This window comes from Lacerta agilis, chromosome 6 (genome assembly GCF_009819535.1).
Source record: "Lacerta agilis isolate rLacAgi1 chromosome 6, rLacAgi1.pri, whole genome shotgun sequence".
Lineage (NCBI taxonomy): Eukaryota > Metazoa > Chordata > Lepidosauria > Squamata > Lacertidae > Lacerta > Lacerta agilis.
Genome location: NC_046317.1, coordinates 23,388,448 through 23,411,927, shown reverse-complemented (window position 1 = coordinate 23,411,927; position 23,480 = coordinate 23,388,448). Strand labels below are relative to the sequence as shown.

The 23,480-nt window shown below is 42.2% G+C and overlaps 1 protein-coding gene across 1 annotated transcript in view; it reads left to right on the top strand.

The window, feature by feature from the left end:
- The window catches only part of BTBD8 (BTB domain containing 8), a 43,988-nt gene that overhangs the window by 17,013 nt on the left and 3,495 nt on the right, over nt 1–23,480 (top strand). The window contains exons 4-17 of the mRNA XM_033151099.1: nt 860–977; nt 2,210–2,299; nt 5,988–6,068; nt 8,526–8,622; nt 9,538–9,626; nt 9,823–9,925; nt 10,428–10,610; nt 13,260–13,397; nt 17,117–17,246; nt 19,478–19,539; nt 21,235–21,868; nt 22,375–22,465; nt 22,637–22,837; nt 23,232–23,365. Of these exons, the coding sequence (XP_033006990.1) occupies nt 860–977; nt 2,210–2,299; nt 5,988–6,068; nt 8,526–8,622; nt 9,538–9,626; nt 9,823–9,925; nt 10,428–10,610; nt 13,260–13,397; nt 17,117–17,246; nt 19,478–19,539; nt 21,235–21,868; nt 22,375–22,465; nt 22,637–22,837; nt 23,232–23,365 (2,151 nt within the window). The remainder of the gene's footprint in view (nt 1–859; nt 978–2,209; nt 2,300–5,987; nt 6,069–8,525; nt 8,623–9,537; nt 9,627–9,822; nt 9,926–10,427; nt 10,611–13,259; nt 13,398–17,116; nt 17,247–19,477; nt 19,540–21,234; nt 21,869–22,374; nt 22,466–22,636; nt 22,838–23,231; nt 23,366–23,480) is intronic.

Genomic DNA, 23,480 nt, shown 5'->3' with positions numbered 1-23,480 from the left:
CATGTCTGAAATATGGGTGGAGCTATGTCGAGGCATCGTGGTTTCCCCTGCATCGTGATTTCTGCCGTGCCTGCTCTTGTGATTCGCTGCCCTTTGCAGAAGGCAGGGGGGAGCTGAGCTGGCAGAAATTGAGAGAAGCATTGTCTGGCTTCGCGGTTTCCCCCCACATTGTGATTTTCGCGTAGTGCACTCCCACACTGTATTTCGCGATAAATTGCCAAGTCAAAAAATTATGAAACTGATATCACGATATGGACTTCAAACTGATTTTGGACAATATATGGATATATCGCCCAGCCCTAGTCCAGATCATGGACTGCCTCCCCTGACTCAGCTGTTACATAGAAATAGGGCTGGATGGCATCAGCCCATTGATGACACTTTGCCCCCCAAACAACTAATGACCACACCTGGTGGCTTTATATTGGGAACAAGTGGTACAACATAGTGTAAACACTATGGCCCTGAAACCCATGATCCCCATGCTACTCTTACTGACCGGACTGTGAATTAACATCTCCAGGGGAGGCTTTGAGGGTGTTCTGGATGCTTGGGGAAGTCTCAGGGTGTATCCCTGTCTATGGAATAAACTTGCCAACAAAGTGCAGTAAGCGCCAGTGTTAACATTCGTCAGCAACTGAAGACACACCTCTTTCCCCATGCATTTGGGAGGGATTGAGGTTTTAGAGATGTTCAGAGATCCTTTTTTATTACCTGTTTCCTATGATACTGAGGCTATATATTTTATTAACGTGAAATTCCACAGAGCTTTTATTTTAGGATGTGTATCTATTCCAAGATCTTATGGTGGAGGATGGTCTCATAATTAAGATAAACGAGTCATTTTTCTTTGTTCCAGATGATTCTAAAATAGAAACAGCATCTCACTTAGGAAAAGACCTATTGATGCTCTGCAAGAAATCTTGGTTTTCGGATCTTACTATATGGATTGACAGAAAACAATTTCAAGTGCACAGGTACTTCAAGAGACTGTAGCATTTTTATTTTTAAAAAGCTTAGTGCGTTTTTGGGGTGGGTGGAACAACATTTTGAAATGTCTGTGGGTTGTATCTAATTAAGCTATACTTGGAGCCAGTGGAGTAGACCCATTGACATTAATAACTTAGGTTAAAAAGGTAAAGGGACCCCTGACCATTAGGTCCAGTCATGTCCGACTCTGGGGTTGCGGCGCTCATCTTGCTTTACTGGCCGAGGGAGCTGGCGTACAGCTTCCACGTCATGTGGCCAGCATGACTAAGCCGCTTCTGGCAAACCACAGCAGCGCACAGAAACGCCGTTTACCTTCCCGCCGGAGCGGTACCTATTTATCTACTTGCACTTTGACGTGCTTATGAACTGCTAGGTGGGCAGGAGCTTGGACCGAGCAACGGGAGCTCACCCCGTCGCGGGGATTCAAACCGCCGACCTTCTGATCAGCAAGCCCTAGGCTCTGTGGTTTAACCCACAGCACCACCCACGTCCCATGACTTAGGTTAGTCATGTCCATTAATATCAGTGGGACTACTCTGAGTAGGTTGCATTGCATACAGTCCAATATGTGTGATCTTTGATGGAGAAGAGCTAATCTAATACTAGATGAAGACTGGCGTTGATTCAGGAACAGTGTGTTGAGTTTTGAAATATTCCCCTCCTGCAAGGAAAGCTTAGTTTAGCGAGCGAGAGAAAAAGAATACAGCTGTCTTGCTCCTTAAGGCTCTTGGTCCTCAAAATAAATAAGCAAACCTTTTACCAGAATAAATCATATTGAAAAGATTGCAGAGTGTTAATAGCTGAATTACTGTTAAGCTGCAGGTCTGCCCTCAAAAGAGGTATTTCCTCATTTGGAAGGAAGATGAAAGATCTGTGATGGGGGAAAATAGTGGTGTTCTGTGTTCAAAGTGGGAGAAAACCCCAGGTGCCTAAGAATTTGAGAGATTCTTCCAGCCTTGTTTTGTGGATAATGAAAATGAATTGTGGATTAGCTGTTAACTGGAGGCATTTCAGAATGGTAGCATTTTTCCACATTCTGTGACAAATCGGATTAAATTGCCAGGGATCCTGGGAGAAATAAGTATGCAGTGAGCAGACACACATTAGTAGGTAAAGGGCAAATAATTTCAACCTTTTGTAGCAGCTTTCCTAAAATAAATATTTGTATCTAGTAGAATAATGTTTGCTCCCCCCAACACCCCACCCTTCCCTCTCTCAGGGCCATTTTATGTGCCAGATCTTGTTACTTTGCTGCTATGCTGAATGGGAGCTGGGCCGAAAGCTCTCAAGAGCACATCACTCTTCAAGGGTAAGTTGTTTTGCAAGTCGTATGGGGAGCAAAGGTAGGCAATTTAAAATCACTGCAAATGCGGAGCAGCCATGCTGCATACCAAGCAATTCAAATTAATCTGTCCTGACTCTCTTATTTGTTGCAGTATATTTTGAGCAACAGTCCTAAATTTTGGCTAGTGGGAAACCTCTGTGAATTGAGAACCTGCATCTATCTTATTTGCATCAAACCGTCAACTGGAAGAGTTAAAAATGGGAAAGTTCTGCATTGCAATTAAATTCAGTGAGCAAGTAACATCCCTTCTCTGCTTTTAGCATGACTTGCTGGCCTGTTAGATGGGTAGTAAACAAATTATAAAGGCAATGTTGGAGAGGCATTGCTGTGTCTTGCCTCCCTGGAACAAACCCTGGAACAAATCCTTTGTAGGGGAACAGTTAGGGGCAGAGGTGCCAGCTTGCGAGGGTGACGGGGGTGGGCAGCGTCACACGGGTGAGCATCATGCCTCCGTCAGCACTGATGTGTGTCGGCACTGATATGAACCATGCGTAAGGCTAATGGGAACCCATTTAAAACCACAATTGCCTATCCTGGTTTAAGGGAAGCTTTAGTTAGCCTTGAATCAGTGCTAGCAACTACTCAGCCATACTTGGGAGCTGGGGACTGGTGCTCCAGAGAGGAGTGCAGATTCTTGAGGCTTTCCCCCATTTTACCTGGGAGCTGTCACTGGGCTTGTTCTGGTCACTGTAGGTCTTAACGGTTTGAGCAGGTTCTTGTAGCCATTTGTACAATAAGAGCAGCACACATGGCAAATATCAAAGCAAGCTGGCTGCCTTGGTTCATGGATCACTTAACACTTGACTGTGGATTAAAAACTATGGATTCCTAAAACTGCATTCCTTTTCATCTTAGAAAATGCATTAACTGGGCATTCCTTGTACAGGTGCTCTGACTTTTAATTTGTGCAATATTATACAGCCTTCCCTTTGAATAAGATCCATCTCAGCATAGTGAGATTTCCCTCTGAGTCAACATGAGGTTTGCTGTGCACATCTGTGGGGATATAAAGCTGTCATTGCACTGTGATGACGAAGTGACAATAAAAACTAGCTTGCTTCTGCTCTTACATATGTTGAACATGGTTCTGTATACCTGGTGATGTGATGCTGGATGCTTTTTTTAATCAACTGACATCCTAGAACTTTTGATCGCTCGGGAGCTTGGGGACACTTCTTGAAACAGCCGAGTCAGATGCATCTTATCCTGCGATAAAGCCTGTGACCGCTTTTCCTATTGTCCTGGCTGGAAGTCAGGCAGCACCTATATTTCTTGACAAGGGGGTGTCTGTTTCACCAGCGTGTCTCAGTTGTAACCACAGTCTCACTATTTCTGATGATGGAGCTTAAGACCTGTTGACCCAGTTCAGCCAGAATGCCAAATCATGGTTTTGTTGTATGACAGGCAAGTCCAACCACAAGTTGGCTGTGATCTACCAACAAGTATCAAAAACTGGCAGTGGTCTACCACTGTCTGAAGTCATTTGTTAAATAAATGAAGGAAGGAAGGATCTTTATTTCACAGATACAGTAGTTATGTTTGGATATCAATATGACAGATCCAAATAGTTACTAGATGGACAGGTAACTAAACAAGTGAGAAAAGTCAAACTATATTTTTATATTAGTTTGCACAGATCTGAGGAGCCAGTTTCTTTCTGTCCCTCCCCTGTCAAAGGGAGCCGCACAGCTGATGTGGATCCCAATAGTGCCTGCCCTCCCTAAGCCGCACTAAGCCTGCCTCCCCTCTTCCAGCAGCATTGTGCAGACCTCTCCCAACTCCTTCGCGCCTCCCTCTGTCTCCCCATGTGTGCTGCTCAGGTTTGCATTGCTATGGAGACTGGCAGTGGTGGCGGCTACTGCTGCTGCTGCATCTGAGGTTACAGAGAAAGGCCCTCCAATCGACCAGAAACAACCCCGCGGTCCATTGGGGCTCACGATTGATGTGTTGTACATGGCTGTTCTATGAGAACAAGTCTGGAAGAAAGCTTGGGCTCACATGCACCCTTCTCTTATGTGCACGGAGTAATTAGTGTATCATTGTTTGCAAACTGGCCCAGTAGGCTTTTGTGCTTGCCCCACAAATGAGGATTGCAAGCCCAGATTGAATCCGGGGCCACCGTTGCAAATCTTCTTATACACTGTCCTGCCCTTTTGTAGATTTTTCCTGTTGCCGTTATAAACGTTTGAGAGTACAGTGCATATGGCTTATCCTGAAATAATGAAAATGCTGTTTAAGAGACCAGCTGTCAAGACAGCAGGGCTACTTGTTCGTGCTGTTTTTATGGCTACCTCATGTGTTCTCATGCAGCTAGACAACTGTGTTGATTTTTTTGTCATTTAACCCAAAACAACTAATTTCACTTTTATTGAATGCTCCTCAAACATATTTAACGTTTCCACATGTTGCAGTATGTACAGTTGTTCCTGTTTATCACGTTGGAAGCTATACCCCGAAATGCAAGCTTAATTCTCAGGAACACAGTGGGTTAGGTTCTGAGTTGCCCTTCATTCTCAAGAGGGCTCCTTCCACTCACAGAAAGCATTCTAATTCAGCAGAGGTGCTGGCTGCAGGAAGCGGGTGGTGAGAGAGATAACTTTTGCTGATTCATCATGCAGTTCTTGATGGTCCCCTGACCTTGCAGGGAAGACTTAAAAGGGCTTTTGGTGAAAGGGAATTTGGTGAAAATTGCCTCTTCAATGGTGCCACCCTCTGGGTGGCATTCTAGATCCATGCAACCATCGCAGGTGTTTGTGTTCACTACAATAAAATTGTCTTTGTCCCACTGCAATAAAATATACATTCCTCAATACTTTTGTATATTCTGTATATTGACCCCTGACTTACTCCGTGACCCTGCCAAGCATGGTCCGGATTAGATTGACAAGGCAATGGTAGTTGGAGAGGACACTGGGTGCATCAAATGAGTTAACAGCTGTAGAAACTACTTGGGTGTAGGGTTCTCCCACACACATCACCCCCCGCCCCCAGCATAATTCCAAAGTATTCCATGAATGGCGAACCAATAGAAGCCCCCACCAATGCGTGTATGCAAGGAAATGGGGAGGAGGGAAAATGTGAACCTATGACTCCTGGACCACTTTTTGCAGTACTAGACCGTGGTTTGGTATGTGTTCTGAATCTTCCTGTTATGTCTGTATCTGCCTCTGATCTCCTGTGGAGGGGCTTACAGTTTTAATCTCCTATAAAATGCATTTTAATCTGTTGAAGATTTCTTTGGAAAGCCTTAGGAATGAGTACAACCCCTACCATTTTAGTGATGGGGAATCTCATAAAGATAATTTAATCTTTAGATCGCTCAATCTTAAAAGCACTTGTTCCTAAGCAGTCTTGGCACACTTGACTGGGCGGTTAGCAAATAAGAGGCTTCAGGGTTGTAGCCAAGGACTAGATCGCTGGAGCTCTTGTGAAGCTGTTCTTGTGAGAATCCAGCTTTTCACATTTTTAGCTGTTGGGGAATGGGACCCATGTATAATTTTAGATTGCATTAGTGGTATTACTTTACCTTGATGCGGTTTTGTTTTATAATATGACAGGGCTCGGTGAACCACTTAGGGTTTATAAAACGTGAACCACCTATTTTATTTCACAGATGCTGGTGTCTGTAATGATTTTTCTTTCTGTTTTGTAGCTTAAACCATGTAGAGATGACTGTCGTTCTGCATTTTATTTATGGAGGAGTTTTAGATTTCCCAAACAAAGCAGATGCTGGGTATGTGTCAAGTTTTGTTATTTTTAATTGCATACCATGCCTGTTTTGCTTCCACCATTCCACATTAAAATAGAAAGTATGTCAAAAAGTCTATAAACTAAAATGGCAAGAATACCAGGAATAATTATTATTGCACTATAATTATGTTTGAAGTACTGCGAAAAGGGGTGTGTGTTTTATTTTACTCGGCAGCTGAGCTGATTGGGTAGTAGTGATGAAGGATACTCTGTGGGAAGGAGGGGGAATGTTTGGTACTTGGGTTAACCCTGTTTATTGCATGTCAATATCCCGACCCCTCCCATGATGAATAAAACAGAAGACACCATAATTAAGGTTAAATGGGCAAGAAAAGGCCACAACTTTATTGGTTACGGATGTTGAGCGGTATTGGCTTTAGGCATTGGACCTAACTGACTATATCCGACTCCAGTACGTTATGCTGGCAGTCCGGGAAGGGTTAACCACAGATGGGAGAGCCCTGCTGCTGCACATCAGCTAGGAACTCACCCAGTGATCACCGATCTGGGGCGTGCCTTAGGCCCTCACCTTCCACGGCTCTGGACACGGACACGCCCCTCAGACTCCTTTATCGAAGTACCCTTCAGCATTTGGGGGAGGTGATGGCCCAACCTCCCCCCACCTTCTAGCCTTCCCGAGATAATCCAATGCCTAACCGCCAAAACCAAAGTTGTGACGAATTGCTACGAGGTAGGTGAAAACCACCAGGCGGAAGCCAATTGGCCAAGTGGGAAAATTGCTACCAGGCCCCTCAACGGCGACCAACTGAAGTCCATAGCAAGGTCAAGAAGAAAACTCAGCCTAAAGGGTGGGTGGGCAGGGGAAAACCGGATCAGCTGGGAGCCCAGGAGAAGAGGCCGAGCTCTGGCCGCGGGCCCACTTAAATGCAGTGGGCACGCCCCTGCTGACCGCGCCGGTTGGCGAGTCGGGCAGGAACCGCACCCAGGGCTCGGCCAATAGTGCCAGGGGATGAAGGCATCCCCTGTGCACATGGAGGGCTCGTGCTAACTGCAACCCCCCCTCCTTTCTAAGGGCGGAAGGGGCATTGCTGCACTATGAAGGGTCTGGAAAACCTGCCATTTTTATTCAAATTCATGTGAACTGCATCTCACTCACGAAACCCGAAATCCCATCCATGACCTTTGCCCTCTTTAAGTCCTCCTCTTCCTGTATGCTGTGTAACCCTTTTACCAAGCCTAATGACTAGTCACCACATTCAAAGTGCCATCGCTCCATTATATGAAGACATGAAGGAATGCAGCAAACTTGGTAAAGCTAAACAGATGTGGGTCAGGTTCGTTCCTGAGTGGGAGACCATCTAGGGAAGTGGATAACATTTAGGCATCCAACCTCTGCTTAAAAACCTCCAATGAGGAAGAGTCCACCACCTTCCAAGCGAGTCTGTTCCGCTGTCAAACAGCTCTTAACCACCACAAAGTTCTTCCTGATGTTTAGTCAGAATCCCCTTCTTTGTAACTCGAATCCGTTGGTTTGGGTCCAACCCCGTGGAGCAGGAGAAAACAAGCTTGCTGAATCTCAGGACCACAATACCTCAAGGATTGCCTCTCTCCACATAAACCAACTGGGAGTCTGGGATCATCATCTGAGGCCCTTCTTCATATACCTTCTCCATGAGAAGCTGGCAACACAAAAGCAGGTCTTTTCTGTGGTGGCTCCCCACTTGTGGAATGTTCTCCCCAGGGATGTTCGCCTGGCACCTTCATTATACATCTTTAGGCACCAGGCAAAAACATTCCTCTTCAACCACACATTTGGTTGATATTCTACGGCCTATGTGTTTGTGTGAGGGGGGGTTATTGTTTTCATTTGTTTTTGTTCTATTTATTTGAGCTTTTATCTTCTATTTTCATCTTGTGAACTGATCTTCCGATGATGTGTGTATAAATGTTATAAATAACAATAATAATAATCTTCCATGCGACACCCCTTTAGATATTTGAAGATGGCTATCATATCTCTTCTCAGTCCTTGAACTTTGGTAATGCCTTTTTCTCGGCTGTGAAAGGATAGAGAGGCCCCGTGTATATGCTGGAAACTAGCCACCCGTACAAAAGTAAATGTGCATTCATTGTTCTATCTGCTTTTGCCTCTGGCCTCTTCTGTCACTGGCGTGTGTCCCCAGAAGGTTGCTAAAAAGGGACTGAAAGAAATGTTTACCACCGCAATGTATAGCATGAATTACCAATCTGAGGTTTATATAACAGGGTTGCAAGGCTTACACCTATTTGTTCTTTTACTGGAATACTAGATCTCTTTGGAAATGTTGCTTTACTTTCCTCTCAAAAAAAACAACAACATATGAGTGATAATGCAGTCATTTAGATTCACTTGTCTGAATGCAATGCAGATTACTATGGAATGATTCCATTATAAGCAGGATTATCTTCTGTATAATTTTTATTATTACTTTTACTCCAGTTCCATACTGAACATTGCAGACATGTATGGGCTAGAGGGCCTAAGAGAAGTAGCTATATATGTTCTGAAAAGAGACTACTGCAACTTTTTTCACAAGGTGTGTTCCAATGTTTATTTTTTTTTAAATTTATTTTGACGATAGCAATGAAAGCCAGACGGCTCCAAATACTTGAATCAAATCTTCAGTCTAGGTATTGCAGGCCAGAAGGTTGAGTTGGAAAGCCTTTACTGTCTCTACTTGGTAAACTTTTGTAACTGATATGCTAGAATTATAAATAGGAATAAAATACAAATTTTAAAATGGATTTAAAAGTTGCTTTAAGCAATTCTGGGAAAGTGGAATAAAATGTTCCCTAAATACGCAAAGTAGGTGTGAGATCTAAAATTTTCGTTGTTCACGGAAACCATTTTTCATCTATAAGTCGGGTTGTGCAAAATGTACTATGGCGAATGTGCGATTGGTGGTTTCCGTCTTGTTTCTTGAAAGTCTCTTAGGGCTTCCTCAGTGAGAAGAACAGGTGCACTGGACAAGCTTGCTATGAAAGGCAAGACCCTTTGCCCACTGTTACTGAGCTTTCACAGTTTGCAGCTGTGTTCTTGAGTGCACTCTTAGTTCATACTCTCTGTGTGATACAGCAGGCCTGGCTCTGGCTCCCCACATGGGTTGAATTCAAATTCCTCCACAATGCATGGAGTTTCTGAGACAGACCTAGGTTATGTTGGGGGGGGGGGGGTTATCACTAGATAACTTGATTTGGAAAGGGTTCCCCAGAAGTAGGAAGTTTGAAAGCGTATCATTTTAAGAGAAGCAGTAAACATACCCAGCTGCGGAATGAATAATGAAAAGTTGATTATTATTTTTTGAAGTCTGGATCAGAGTGATCCAGTTTGTACACACAAATACAGGTGATCTGTTTACTGAAAGCATTTCCTATTGCAATTAGCAGCAGCTTTCATATCTCTCCGAGGTTTTAAAAGTACAGTAAATATGCTTATATCCTTAAATTTTTAGCCCGTGCCTGGGAAACACCAGCCTGTTATCGAATGTCTAGCTATTGCCCATTCGACAGGAGCGGAAAGCCTTTATGATGCTTGCATGAAGTAAGTGAGTTAAACTATTTTGATTCTTTCTTTCCTTCGTCGCTTTAAGTTTTGAGAAAACTGTTGCAAAACAGCAGGCGCATATCATTTCTTAAACTCTTTGACTTGTAACGGGAAAATACTTTGCAGTTGCTCACATATGTGACGGGGCATCTGATGGGTTGATTTGTCTAAGCCCAATATTTCCTTTGAACAGGTGGATGGTACAGCATTTTGTAAGATGTTGGTCAGAGAAGAGCTTTGCTAGTTTATTCCCTGAGCTTCAGAATAATTGTCTTAGCATGTTGATAAACTCTTTGGTAAGTCTGTTTGCTTGTTTTCAATTAAAGAAAAAAAAAAACATTGACACTAATGCAGCTCACCACCTGCCTTGATTTCACTTCATGTACCAAGGTGGCAGTTTTGTTTCATTGTGTCTTTAAGATTTCCAGCCTTGGTTAATATATAACCTCTAGTGGAAAGTGTGGCTATTAGAAGACTTTTGATACACCATTTCGAATTAGCATAGCTGTCAACTTTTCCCTTTTCTTGCGAGGAATCCTATTTGGAATAAGGGAATTTCCCTTTTCAAAAAAGGGAAAAGTTGACAGCTATGAATTAGTATAATTTAAGTGGTGCTAAAGTCAGCAGAATTTAGGAGGCAAGTTTGTTATTGGTTTGTGTATTTAAATGTTCTAAGCAATCTTATGATGTTAAAAACATAGAAGTTTGATCATTAGGCTGTAACATTTTTATATGTTGAAATAGAGTGTAGAAACTACATATTCCATGTTGCTCAGAGCACATATGTATTGTTTTAAGAGTCCACAGAATGCTGCCCATCTTTTGATGGAAGCCAACCGGCTGATCGGTAGTCTTCCCCGAGTGAAGTGGACTGAAACAGCTCTTCTCTTGGCATCTAGACTGCAAGAGGAGTGTGTAGCATTTATGGTGGCACATTTCCCCGACGTAATACAAACCGAGAGCTTTTTTGCCCTGTTACAGGTAAAAATCTATCTGATTGATGCCAGTGTTAATAGCAACCGATACCATAGGCTGGGATTAGTCGTCACTAGAAACTGGGCTTTTGAAGCAGTGAATGATCCCTCCAACCAAGTTGCTGCAGCTGCTTGGTTATTTTTTAGGATGGGTTGCAAGGCTGCAGTCTTATATGCACTTTACCTGGTAGTACATCCCACTGAACTTAGTGGGGTTTGCTTTTGAGTAGAGAGATACAGGATTGTGTTAGGCGCCCTTTTATTTCTTGTGAACTTTCAGTTAGTGCAGGGATCACCAATCTGGTGCCTGAGGATGCACATGTGCCCCCGGATCCCCTTCCCCTATTGCAGTTAGTCTTGAAAGGGGCATTCTGATATAGCCAGCAGAACAGGTTGTGGTATGTTACAGGTGGGTAGCCGTGTTGGTCTGCCATAGTCGAAACAAAATAGGAAATTCTTTCCAGTAGCACCTTAGAGACCAACTGAGTTTGTTCTTGGTATGAGCTTTCGTGTGCATGCACACTTCTTCAGATACACTGAAACAGAAGTCACCAGATCCTAAAATATAGTGGGGGAGTGGGGAGTGGTATTACTCAGAAGGGTGGTGGGAATGGGTGATCGGCTGATAAGTGTGGAAAACCTGTTGACGAGGTTGTGGCATGTTATTGGTTGTGTGGGGGTGGGCTTGTTGCCCACAAAAGCTTATCTGATTTATGGATGTTCCTCCTCTGGAGAGAAATTGGTGACCCCTGGGTTCTGGAATAAGTTGTTGAAATTTAAGCTGGTGACTGTTCTTGTCTTGAACTGTTGGTTTTGTTTTGTTTTGTTTTATGTACAGTCGTACCTTGGTTGACGAATGCCTTGGTGCTCAGACGTTTTGGCTCCCGAACGCTGCAAACCCAGAAGTGAGTGTTCCGGTTTGCGAACGTTCTTGGGAACCCGAATGTCCGATGGGGCTTCAGTGGCTTCTGATCGGTTGCAGGAGCTTCCTGCAGCCAATCAGAAGCCAAGCTTTGGTTTCTGAATGTTTTGGAAGTCGAACAGACTTCCGGAACGGACTCCGTTCGACTTCCAAGATATGACTGTATTTAATTTTTTTATTATTATTTTATTTATTAAATTTGTATGCTGCCCTATAACTGTAGGGCGGCTGACAACACAAAAATCACAGTGTAGGAAGTGCAAAAGACATTGTCAGGGAACTGCCACCTGGCCCGATGAGGGGAACGGAGGGTTCGTTAGCTTACAGAGACCCCCAAAGCCTTTTGAGCAGCAGCACCTCTTCCAGCACGAAGAGCAGCCACACCTCCAGTGGGGAGGAAGGGGAAGGGGCCAGCCGGGAGAGGAGAGGGCTCGGGGATGCTGCTGAGAGCCCCAGCACCTCACCTCGTCCTGCTGGTCCAGAGAGTAGCACGCCATTTGCGGCGCCCCAGTTGCGCAGAGGGATGAAACGCAAGGAGGGTATTAGGAGATTTGTGGTGCCGAAGCTCTTATGCTGGGGAAGGAGCTGGAAGGGGCCACTCCCGGATTCTGCCAGCAACTGAGACAGACATGCTTTTGTAGCTCTGCACTGTAAATAGTTTTGCACATTAAAACTGCCAAAAGGCTGTTTGTGCTTCTGTTTCGTTACTCGTAAGCACCACCACGTGAACCTTACAGACATAATAAAAATAATCCAAGCACAAAAGACATAATAAAAATAAATAAAACATAACAAAAGCAATCAAAACAATACTAATGTATACACACTAATAAACAATACACTCTCCGACAAAAGCCCCTAAACAGTACTCCAGCCCACAAACACAAAAATCCAAAGTAACATATGAAATTTAACAACAATTTAAAACAGCACCCACCCAAGTTAAAACCCCATCACTGTCAAAACAATAATTTTATCACTTGTAAGCCACTTGTGCTAAGTGAATATGGCTCGACTTTAAATCAGGGAAGGGTGTTTGGGGGCTGCCTGGTTGGTGTAGACGTAGAACTTGTTCTAGTATTCAGTGTGTTATCAGTATTCCCTTATGTTTTTCCCCGTAATGAACCAACAATCTTGGCTAAAAGGTCAACCTGTCTCTGGGCTTAGTGTTCACCTTGTACCTAAACCTCTTATACAAGCTACAAAGCATTTTGAATTAGTTGCAAGTGGCAGATAAATGAAAGAAGCACAAAAACCTGAGCTTGTGTTTACACAAAATGAGATTGAAACAACCAGTTTCCCTGTCATTCTCTTTGTTTACCCAAGTTTTCCTGGACTCTGGCTCTTAATTTTTTTTTCTACACTGCTCAGTTATATTTGTGACCATTTTGTTTTTCTATTATTATTTTTTGAAACTGCTTAGATTTTTATTGTATTGTATTAAAACGTTTTCAATAAATACACTAGCTGGTGTATTTTCAGGACTTTTGTCCATGCTAGTTCTTCGTGCAGACATAATTTTTACACACCTGGATATAAATGTCACTGTTACCTGCTTGAGATTCTCAAGGGCATTTTGCTGGCCACTGTTTGAGATAGTCCTGTATTAGATTCCACCCCCCCCCCCATCATGGAGATGGGGAAGTGTGACAAAACACAGCCTAAATGACCAATCGTAAGATCTGCCACCAAAATGCATTCTCATCAACTGACTGCTTCTATAATGTCTTCTAGTCTCAGGCCATGAGCAGTGAACCCGACCTCCTTGATCAAGTGTTTGAAGCAGTTGAGAAGGGTGTTGGCATTGAAAACAGTTGCTGTCTTCTTATAGCCATGGACACTTTGCTAAATTCTGAAAAAGTGAAGGACACGGTATGTATTATAAAAATTTCAAAGGGAAAAATATTCCGCTGTTTAAATCTGGTTAATGAATTAACTTCCTAAAATATTTACACTCGGTGGAGGTGCTCATCCTTGGCTCAAGTGACTTGGTGTATATAACTCTAGTCTATAAGTAGAACCTGCAACAAAACATTGCTTGTACTGTGTGCTCCTTTCGGGGTTCGTGCCTCCCCATCCTCTCTTCTGTTAATATGTTTATTCAGTTTCTCCCTTCCTTTCCATTTTTCCTCCAATAGAAACCTAGCATTCTGTGAGCACCGAATGCACCCGGTACTCACCAGGCTGTTTTCTAAAGTTTTGTTTTTGCCTTTCTGCAAACCATGAAATGAATCCAATTAAGAACTCTGGCCAGAAGTTTTAACCAAAAAGCATACGTTTACTCGTAAGTAAATACAAATGTAATATCAATCCTGTTAAGGATTACAGTCTTAAATGAAAAAATAGTTTCACATTGGAAATTTTTCTTGAAAGTCTTTTAGAAATTGATGTCAGGGCTTCCACGATGCGTGTCAGATGTAAACCAGGGAGACCAGGACAGGGCCCCGTTTCGGCATAGATGCCTTCCTCAGCTTGTTTTTTATGATAGAAGTGTATGAAATATATATGGTTTCTATTTCTTTGATTCCTAAGAAGATATAGCGTCTTAGAAGAAGTTTTCCTGTGTTTTCTGGCGTTTCCTGCAACAAAACATTGCTTGTGCTGTGTGCTCCTTTCGGGGTTCGTGCCTCCCCATCCTCTCTTCTGTTAATATGTTTATTCAGTTTCTCCCTTCCTTTCCATTTTTCCTCCAATAGAAACCTAGCATTCTGTGAGCACCGAACGCACCCGGTACTCACCAGGCTGTTTTCTAAAATTTTGTTTTTGCCTTTCTGCAAACCATGGCAATCCCCCTCACCCAAATCCCCCAAGCCTGCTAACAACCTCTTATGTGTTAATGCTGTTTTAGTCTACTTAAGAATTGGCAATCCAGGAATCTGTTTGCTGCTAGTACATAGGATGGGAGCTCTGTGTACATGTTTCATTCCCTCAGCCACTTTTCTGTTCTGGCACAACAGAGTATGTAAGCATGTCCGTATAAGTCTTGGATGAAATCAGTGGTGCTGCTGTCTTAAGGAAGCTTGTGTGTGAGTCTCTCTTCCTGTGCTGCTCCTCTGCAAAATGGGTCTAATTCATTCAAAGGTGCTGCAATGAAAAATGTGCTGCATTACGAGGCCGCAGGTACAGAGGGGGTTGGCGCTTTCCACCTCTGTAGCTGCCAGTCTCCTCAAATGCTGTTTCGACGGTTCCTTAACTTTCAATATAGGCTTCCTCTTTTATTTAGAGAAACATGAGTGGTTGTATTGCTCCTAAAAAAGTATTGTATTGTATTGTATTGCTCCTAAAAAGTAAGGGGAAATATCTGTGCGTCTAAGGGAGCAAATGGTGGTCCCTGGAGCTGAATTGCCCAGGGGCCAAAAGAGGATCATGCTTTTTATTTTACAAAGAGAAAAGGGGGTGTTGAAAGGACCCCACTCGGCAGCTGATCAGCAAGAGATGGGAGAGAGATAAGAGTCCCCGGCTCCCTTTCAGCCCCGCCCCCTTGCCCAGGCCTCCATTGTTGAATGTGCTGCAGAGGGAGGTTGTTTGTTTCCCCAGTGACATGTGACTGGCTGATTAGATTATCTGTCTGGAAACTGTAGAAACTGCTCCCTTTCCTTTAGAAGCTGCAGAAATGTGAGTTGAACCCCATAAAAACGGGGCTTTTCCTCTTTGCTTTCCCCCCTTCATTAAAAAAGCTGCAAAATTTTAGCTGATCCTCAAAAAAACAGGGCTTTTCCCCCTTTGGAAAAAAGCTGCAAAACTTTTAGTTGATCCTCAAAAAAAACAGGCTTTTTCCCTTTGCAAAAAAAGCTGCAAAACTTTTAGCTGATCCTCAAAAAACAGGGCTTTTCCCTTTGCAAAAAAAAGCTGCAAAACTTTTGGCTGATCCTCAAAAAAAAAACCAGGGCTTTTAGAGGAGGAAAACCAGAAAAATATAAAATATAAATATATAAAAACGAGGTGCGCCCTATGGTCCGGTGCACCCCATGGAGCGGAAAAATATGGTATATATTTGGAGGCAGCGGAGCAGGGGGGCCTGAAAAGTTCACATATACATGTGGGACATTCTATGTATCTGTCTGAATCGCAGCCCATGTCTTTGAGTTGGAGCAAGCAGCAAGGTAATGGTAACAGCTGTGTAATTTGAATGGACAATTAAGTTATCATAATACAGTACCCAAATTTAGAACACGAGGTCTCGTGGTGGTGGTGGTTTGGTTTGGGTTTTTGCCCAACTTGGAGTCTGAAGTATCACTCTTACATTGTGGGGACGGGAATCACTTTAGCATTTCTCTTGAAGAGATATGTACAGTAGCTGCTTGAGTAGCATCCTTAAGCTTACTAGCTTCATGTTGTGTTCCTTGGCAAATGGATTAGTATAGTTTCTTTCACCCTTGTTTTCAAGGAAATGAATGACTCGTAAAAGCTTGGGAAATCCCAAAATTCAGAATTGCTTACGTCTTACTGATCCTGGGGTTCATTAGTGCATGTTCACTTAAACTTTATATCCCCTCACATTTTAATGTTTAGCACTACAAATATATTAGTGTGCCTCCTCCACAAGAGGTCCGGAGGGTGGCAACACGAGAATGGGCCTTCTCTGCAGTGGCTCCCTCAGTTTGTGGACTGCTCTCCCCACTGAGGTTTGTCTCACATCATCAGCACCACCACCACCACCACCACCATATCTTTAGGCATCAGGCAAAAACATTCCTCTATAACCAGGCCTTTGGTCTTTTAACTATCTGTGGCCTTCTAGACGTGGGCAGGGTGTTTTTAATGTATTTTTTTCCTCTTGGTTTTATTGTAATGGAGCTGGGATTGCCTGCCTGTGTGGTTGCTTACAAGTAGCTTCTGGTTGTCTTGGGCAAGATAAAGCAAATGAAAAATTTAATAAATTAAATAATAGAACTAAAAACAAGGTGTGGCTTGGTGGGATATGCAAGCCAGTCCACTGTATACTTAGGACTGAGTGATTGCATTGGAGATTTAAAGAGACTATTTTATGCTAGTGAAGGCAAAGGTTATTCATATATTTCTTTGGAATATATATATTTTAAAGATTTTACAAGTATTTGATGAGACTACCGTGTTTTTGTGTTTACACAGTTTAATTCTAAAAATGAATTTTAGCAATGTCCTGGATGTTGCCCGTTGAGCTGAGAGGCCTGATGAGCTCTTGTAAACAGAAACCACATAGATTATTTTGTATGATTGCAATCCTCGTCTATTGTTGACTTACTCAGCAAGGGTGATGAAAATTTAATCAGATGCATTATTGGCCCCCAGAGGATTTGACCTTGTAGTGACATAGCCGAGAGTAAAAAGCTATGAAGGGATTCATTTGTGGTAAAAAGGGGGGGGCTATATATTTTTTAATGAGCTACGGCTTTTGTGGGAGTGGCTTGATTTCAAGCTGTGCAAAATTATGGTGCAGGACAATTGGCCTTTGCAAAACCGCGTATGCATCTCCTCGGCAATCATAAAATCTAAGTGATGACATCATTGATCTTGCTTAAAGAGTAAGTAGATTCTGCAAGGAATAATGACTGGTTGCTATGACAATGTGGGCTCTTTCCAGCTGCTGATTTTTCTTACTTGGAACGCAGGGGTTTACGTGCAGGATCCAGGCTCTGCGTGATAAGCTGTGGATCTTCCTGGTTCAGTCGTTTTATGCTGTTCGTCACACACAGAGCTGGAAGCTGCTGAAGGCAGACGATCAACAGAACATACAAGCAGGTAGGCGAGCTGTCGAGAGCTTAGCACGTTGCGTAACAGCTGTGCCCTTATTAAAGAAATGAGAGGAACTGGCAATTAATGATAGCTGGGAGAATATGTTGATGAGCCTTCTGCTCTCAAATAGTGCATAATAATTTAACAAAAACGCTCCAAATATCCTGCTCTGCCAGCTTCAAGCATGGATGCCAAGTGATTGTATGTCCCTATTGTGAACGACGCCGCTTGCGTGTTATTACTGCAGATGCATGGAACTGCAGATATGTGGAATCAAATAAATAGGTAGGCTGTCTTTTGTTTGTACTTAGAACATTGAAAGATGGGATTTATTTTAAGCACGTGGGCATGGTAGAAAGAATTCTATACCAAGCTGATGGCTGGTTTAGTACATGTAGCAGATGGAGGGTTTTAGTTTGCATTCCATACCATGGGAAGCTTTAATTTTGCCTAATAACAGATCCTGGTTACTTTCAACTTCACAATTGATATGGTGCTTTTGCTGCTGCTGAAGAATCTTCACTGAAGCTGCATAGCGGCCGCTGAAATGTAAGCAGCAGAATTTGAGCCTTTAAACAAAAGGAGTCTTGCTGTGGCTCCTTTGCCTCCCCTTTGTTTTCAAATGTATGGAACAAAATCTTGCAGATGAGGTACCTGAAAATGGCTTCAGGGCAATGCTTCAGTATTTGTGCTGTGGTCATGTAGTTTCTTTGATCAGGAAAGCAAGCTAAATATTTTTGCAAAGCAGTTGGGTAGCAATAAACGAATGCTAGAAAAACAACAATACCTCCTTGTTTGTATTAAGAGCAGTCTGGATAAACTAGATTGTAGGGTGTTATTTAAAGGCTGTAACAGAGGTTTGCTTGTTAACTTCTGCTTTTTCTTTTTCTTCGTTTCCTGATTATCAGTGGCTCAAAGTCATGTCAGGAATAGAATTGGTTTTGGAGAGTCAGACTCTATCATTCTAAATAGTGCTTTATAGTGTAAAAGTACTAGGTTCTATAAATGTGAGACAGTAAGCAACCCTATGTTTGCGAAGTTAGTGTTGTGCCTTCATCCACTATTGTGGTTTTGTGCTTTCAAATAATCTGCAGCATTCATCCTTGCATTTTAAGTATAATATCCAAAAAGCGGAAATATGTCACTATTTGTAAGTATTTGTATAAGCAGAAAATGGACATATTTTCCTTTGACAGCTATTGGAATGTTCACATGAACTTTCACAGAAGCATATAATTTTTAAAAAGCTTTCATTTAGGGATTGCAGGAGACTGCAGGGTTTTGTTTTGTGTTTTCAATAGCAGTAATAATAGGCTAAAAAATAGAGATAAGCTCTTTATGGGTTCCCAATGGAACAACTCGTATTTGTACTGATGTGTTACGATATGTACGTATGTGTACACACACACACACACACACACACACATATGAGATAGAGGCATCCCTAAAAATAAACCTCATGATGCCATTTTCAGCCTCATGGCTTTCCTTCCAGAACAGAGGTTCACGGAGGAACTAAATGGACAAGGGTGTTTTTTTTGGGGGGTAAAATTTACTCTTACTTGCATATTTTATGAAAGCAATAATATGTATCTAATGCAGTCACTTTTAGAGTGGATGGAGTGAAATGCTTTACAGAATCCAGGCACATAAATATTGCTCCCTGGCAAAGGCTATTTTGAACCAAGTGCACTTCCTCTCATGTTTGCATCTGTCTAGTATAGGTTACGTAAGCACTGCAGAAATCTCACATCTGGGAGCTTCAGAGAATCATGCTCCATTTGGAAACTTCATATATGATGAGCTGCGTCGCCAGGCCAAAGAGGCTTGTATGATCACCTCGGAATAACCAAAACATAGCTTTGCTTACAAAGGAAATGCAGATTCACAGTAATTGACCAATACTACAGATGTGAGATAACAAGGAGGCACTTGCGTGTTAAAGGAGTGTCTTGGCCTACAATAAAGTTGCCTATAGCTGCAAGTAAACCCAACTCGTTCGTCACATAATTTGTGGCTCCATTCTTTTCAAAGATGGAACAAATATACAATTTAACAGATCCTTTCTAGAACCTGCATGTTTTCCTTCATTCTGTCAAAAACTGTGATCCTGGTGGTCTAAAATGTGACTCCTTTCTCAAATGCTGTCCTGTTTTACGTAAAGGTTATTTTCCCTGAAGCCTCATTCCTTTTCTCCAGTATTTCTTTCTAAAGAAAGATATTCTTTTCTTATACAGCTGCTTTTGATAAAGGCGATGATAGAAGACCTACCAAAAAGCCCGTATTCACTAGTTCTCAGGTAAAACTACTACAACAAAAAATACCACAAGCTAGTAGTGTGTTAGCCAACTTCATTGCCTTGTAATTTTGACTGAGCTAATATACACCTATGATCATCTTAACACTATATATTTGGTTTCTTTGGGTGGGGGGAGGGCAGGGTAAGTGAACTTTCCCATTGAAGGAAGAAGTTGGTTTAGGAATAGTCAATACTCTCAACCCCAAAAGAAGCAGATTGCATTCTGTTTCTCCTTGTATGCATCTCTGATAAGCTTTTTTAAAAAATAAAAGCATATTTTTTCCAGGTTGCAACACAAACAGTGCCCTACCTAGTGAATGGAGCTATTCAGTTTATTCATCCCATCAAATAAATACCCAGTGGACCTCCATATTTGGAGAGATTTTTGTGAGAGAATCCAACCCTAAATAAGGGGGTGGTGATGCATACAGTCGTACAGCTTAGTTCATGAACAACTTGTAACTCGAACGTCACAAAGCCGGAAGTAGGTGTTCTGGTTTGCAAACTTTGCCTTGGAAGTGGAACATCTGGTGTGGCTTCTGCAGCTTCTGATTGGCTGCAGGACGCCCCTGCAGCTAATTGGAAGCCGCACCTTGGTTTCTGAACGTTTCGGAAGTACTGGACTTCATTTACAGGTACATGTATAATCTGCAAAACTAGAATCCTAGAAAAATGCCCATGCCAGGAGTGGGGGAAGGATGGACTTCAATTTCAAGTACTCTTTGAAGATGCATTGCATCTCTGTGTTCTGTACATGGAACGTCAGGCCTTCCAGTGTCTTCAGGGGAAGACTTATTTTAGTCTTCAGTGGTGTTCCTAGAGTTTTACTTTTGCTTGCCTGAAGGAATGTATCCAGTTATTTTTATATATGGAAAAGCAAAAGATAGACTGTATGCTCTGGAAGAATTATGATGTGAAGTACTTTCTAGTCCCTGGTGACCCCAGCCATTGAGAATGAAGCCTGTTCAAATATGTTCACCTCGGGCCCAAATGCTGAGAAGTGACTTTTATAAAAAATTACAGCACTATTTTATGCATATCTTAGAAGTCCGTCCCACCATAACCGGTGGTGCTTTCTCCTTAGGAAGCAAGCACGCCAGCTTGCCCCTGCAATTGAGGGGGGCGGCACAGTGACATCAGCATGCCATGTGACATCAAGCAATGTGTTGACATGTTGTAGGCATGCCGCATGAGTTGTGCGATTAAAGTGAGTGTGTTGTGCGGCGTTTGTGTGCAGTCACTGGAATTTTGAGGGGCTCCAGCCCCCCCCCCTTGAAAATTTGGGGGGCCCTTAAGCAACCTTAGGTGTTTAAACTAGCTATCTGTTGTTTCTAAACCTCAGAAATGGAGATAAGAACATTTTCTTCAAGTGTGGTAGTTAAGACTCATGCTGAACTAAATACAGTGGTACCTCGGGTTACAGACTCCACTAACCCAGAAATAACGCTTCAGGTTAAGAACTTTGCTTCAGGATAAGAACAGAAATCGTGCTCTGGCGGCGCAGCGGCAGCGGGAGGTCCCATTAGCTAAAGTGGTGCTTCAGGTTAAAAACAGTTTCAGGTTAAGAATGGACCTCAGGAATGAATGAAGTACGTAACCAGAGGTACCACTGTAGCTAAGTTTTCAGAGTAAGTAACTGTGACTCTCCTACTGTTTTTCTTTCTTTTCTGAATTATCATATTTTTCTCTTCCCAGTTAAACAGATGCACTACTGACAATTCTGGTCTAAAGCATCCTGCTTTGAAAGCGTACAGAAAGCAAAACAGTTGGGGTGGTTCCTGCACTAATCAGGATAAAATGAAATCTGATGGATTAGGAGCATCTGGGCACACATCGGCTACCAACAGGAACGGCACTAATAAGACTTTGAAACATGATGATTTAAAGGGGAAAGACAACAAAAAAGCTGTTTGCAAGATGATGAAAGAGTCCAAAATGGGGGAGAAAACGCCTTCGCCCAAGGCTAGAGCTGTTATAAAGCCCAAAACTGAAAATAATGGAAATGCTAAGGCTGAAAGCTTGCTTACCAAACAGGATTCCGAACGGTCTTTATCCGCTGGCGGACACAAAAATGTGGGAAGTGGCAAAGCCTCAAAAAATCAAGAAGGTAAAACTGCAGGTGCTAGACCCAAAGTACTCCCTGGAAGCTCAAGTGTACAGATTAAAGCAAAACCTTTGAAGAAGACCAGTGGAAAGGAATCTCCCTCTCTTATGGGCACAGAAACTCTAAGCAAGTCAACTAACTCCAGCACTGATCTACGGATGTCCATTGAACAGCTCGATGAACTGAAAGAGGAAAAATTAACAGATGAAAGCAAAAAGCATTCAGGTAATAGAGATTCCCTTTAGACCTCCCTCACAAATTCACTGCAAAACAGGGGGGGAAATCTGTTAAAAAATCACTTCTAAGTGGGTTGTGATTTTTTTTATTTGATTTTTATAATTTAATGTTTTGATTGTAGAAAGGAAATTTAGATTAGTTAAATATGGACAGATGCATAGCTAATCCTTTGAAAAATCTTCACAGAATTTTGCACAGCTGTTTGAAGATGGTAAAACATATTTCTTCCTTTGAGTATTTAAATTTTTTTTATTTTACATCTAATACATTTCATTTAGCTACCATTACCTGGGGATGTCAGCTAAATTTGCAATCATAAGCTTAGGTTATTTGAGTAGGAAGCCTTTGCAGCAACTGTGGATAACCAAGGTTCATCCTTTTGGGCAGGAAGTGGTTGAAGCCAAAAGTGTGTATTTAAACCATGAGATTTGAACTTTCCAGCTCATTACGTGGGTCACTTTACTGGCTAATTCTATTTTTATTTTATCATACAGCTTTGAAAACAAAGCCTGCTTCGAAGATGTCTAATGGAGCTCCTGCTAAAAAACATGTTAATGATCTTGAGGCTAATGGTTCCATGAACAGGTCTGTTGGAAGTTGAGCTACTAGTTTTCCCATATTATAGGATTTTATTTCCCTGTTGAAAATGAGGTTCATCAAGTCAAAACATTCTAAAACTTGTGTGTTTGTTCCAGGTTCTGTATTCTGGTTTATAGTTGGAGCAAGAAATTATAATTATTTTTGTTATATTCTCAGGACTTCGCATCATGCAACCATTTCTTTCTGGAACCATTCCCATGCTTGCCACAAAATTCTGCTTCCCAGATTTCTTAGAGAATTCAAGAGGACTTTGGGGAGAGAGTGTCCTCTCATTTGGGGAAGTTTTTTAAAATGTGTTTTTCTTATTGCTTGTTACACTCTCCCTGCCTTAGCACAGATAAGATCTTGCCCTCTCCTGTGAGTCTTCAACATGTACCAGAGGAGTGGGATTGAGGGCAACACCCAGAATTTGTGAACCCCAGAATGCTATAGAGTTTTGTTTTGTTGCTGCTTTATACCTCAACCCTCCTTAAAGATCATTTGAGACTTTCCATTTTGCAACTGTAAAATAATACAGGATTCTGAGTTCTCTCAGTAATGGAGAGACAAGCTATAGAGTCAACAAGAGATGGTGTTGCTTGTTAACATCCTATTTTCTCCCTTTTTAATCTGCTGTGACTTTTTTTTAAAGAGGCATTTTGTGCTTTTCCACATAGAAACGCGTGTAGGGCATGCAGATGCTTCAATATCATGTTAACCTTCTAGATCTTTAATCTTACAAATAATTCAAGCCATGTGTTTCTGTTTTCAGTGTAAAGAAATGCACTGGAAAGGGCAACAATGAACCCCTACCGCAGGCAGTTTTGAAGAAAAGGGGAAATGAATCTGGCAACTCTACCATGCAACAGAAGACAAAAAACGTAGTTAACACTGTGAAAAATCAAGGTAAAGATTTGTCCCGTATGTGTAATGCTGACTTTGTCTAAACCATCATTTCCACACTGGGAATCTTTATCAGAGATGCAGGTGATTAGATGACTAAACTGCAATGCTAGGCACC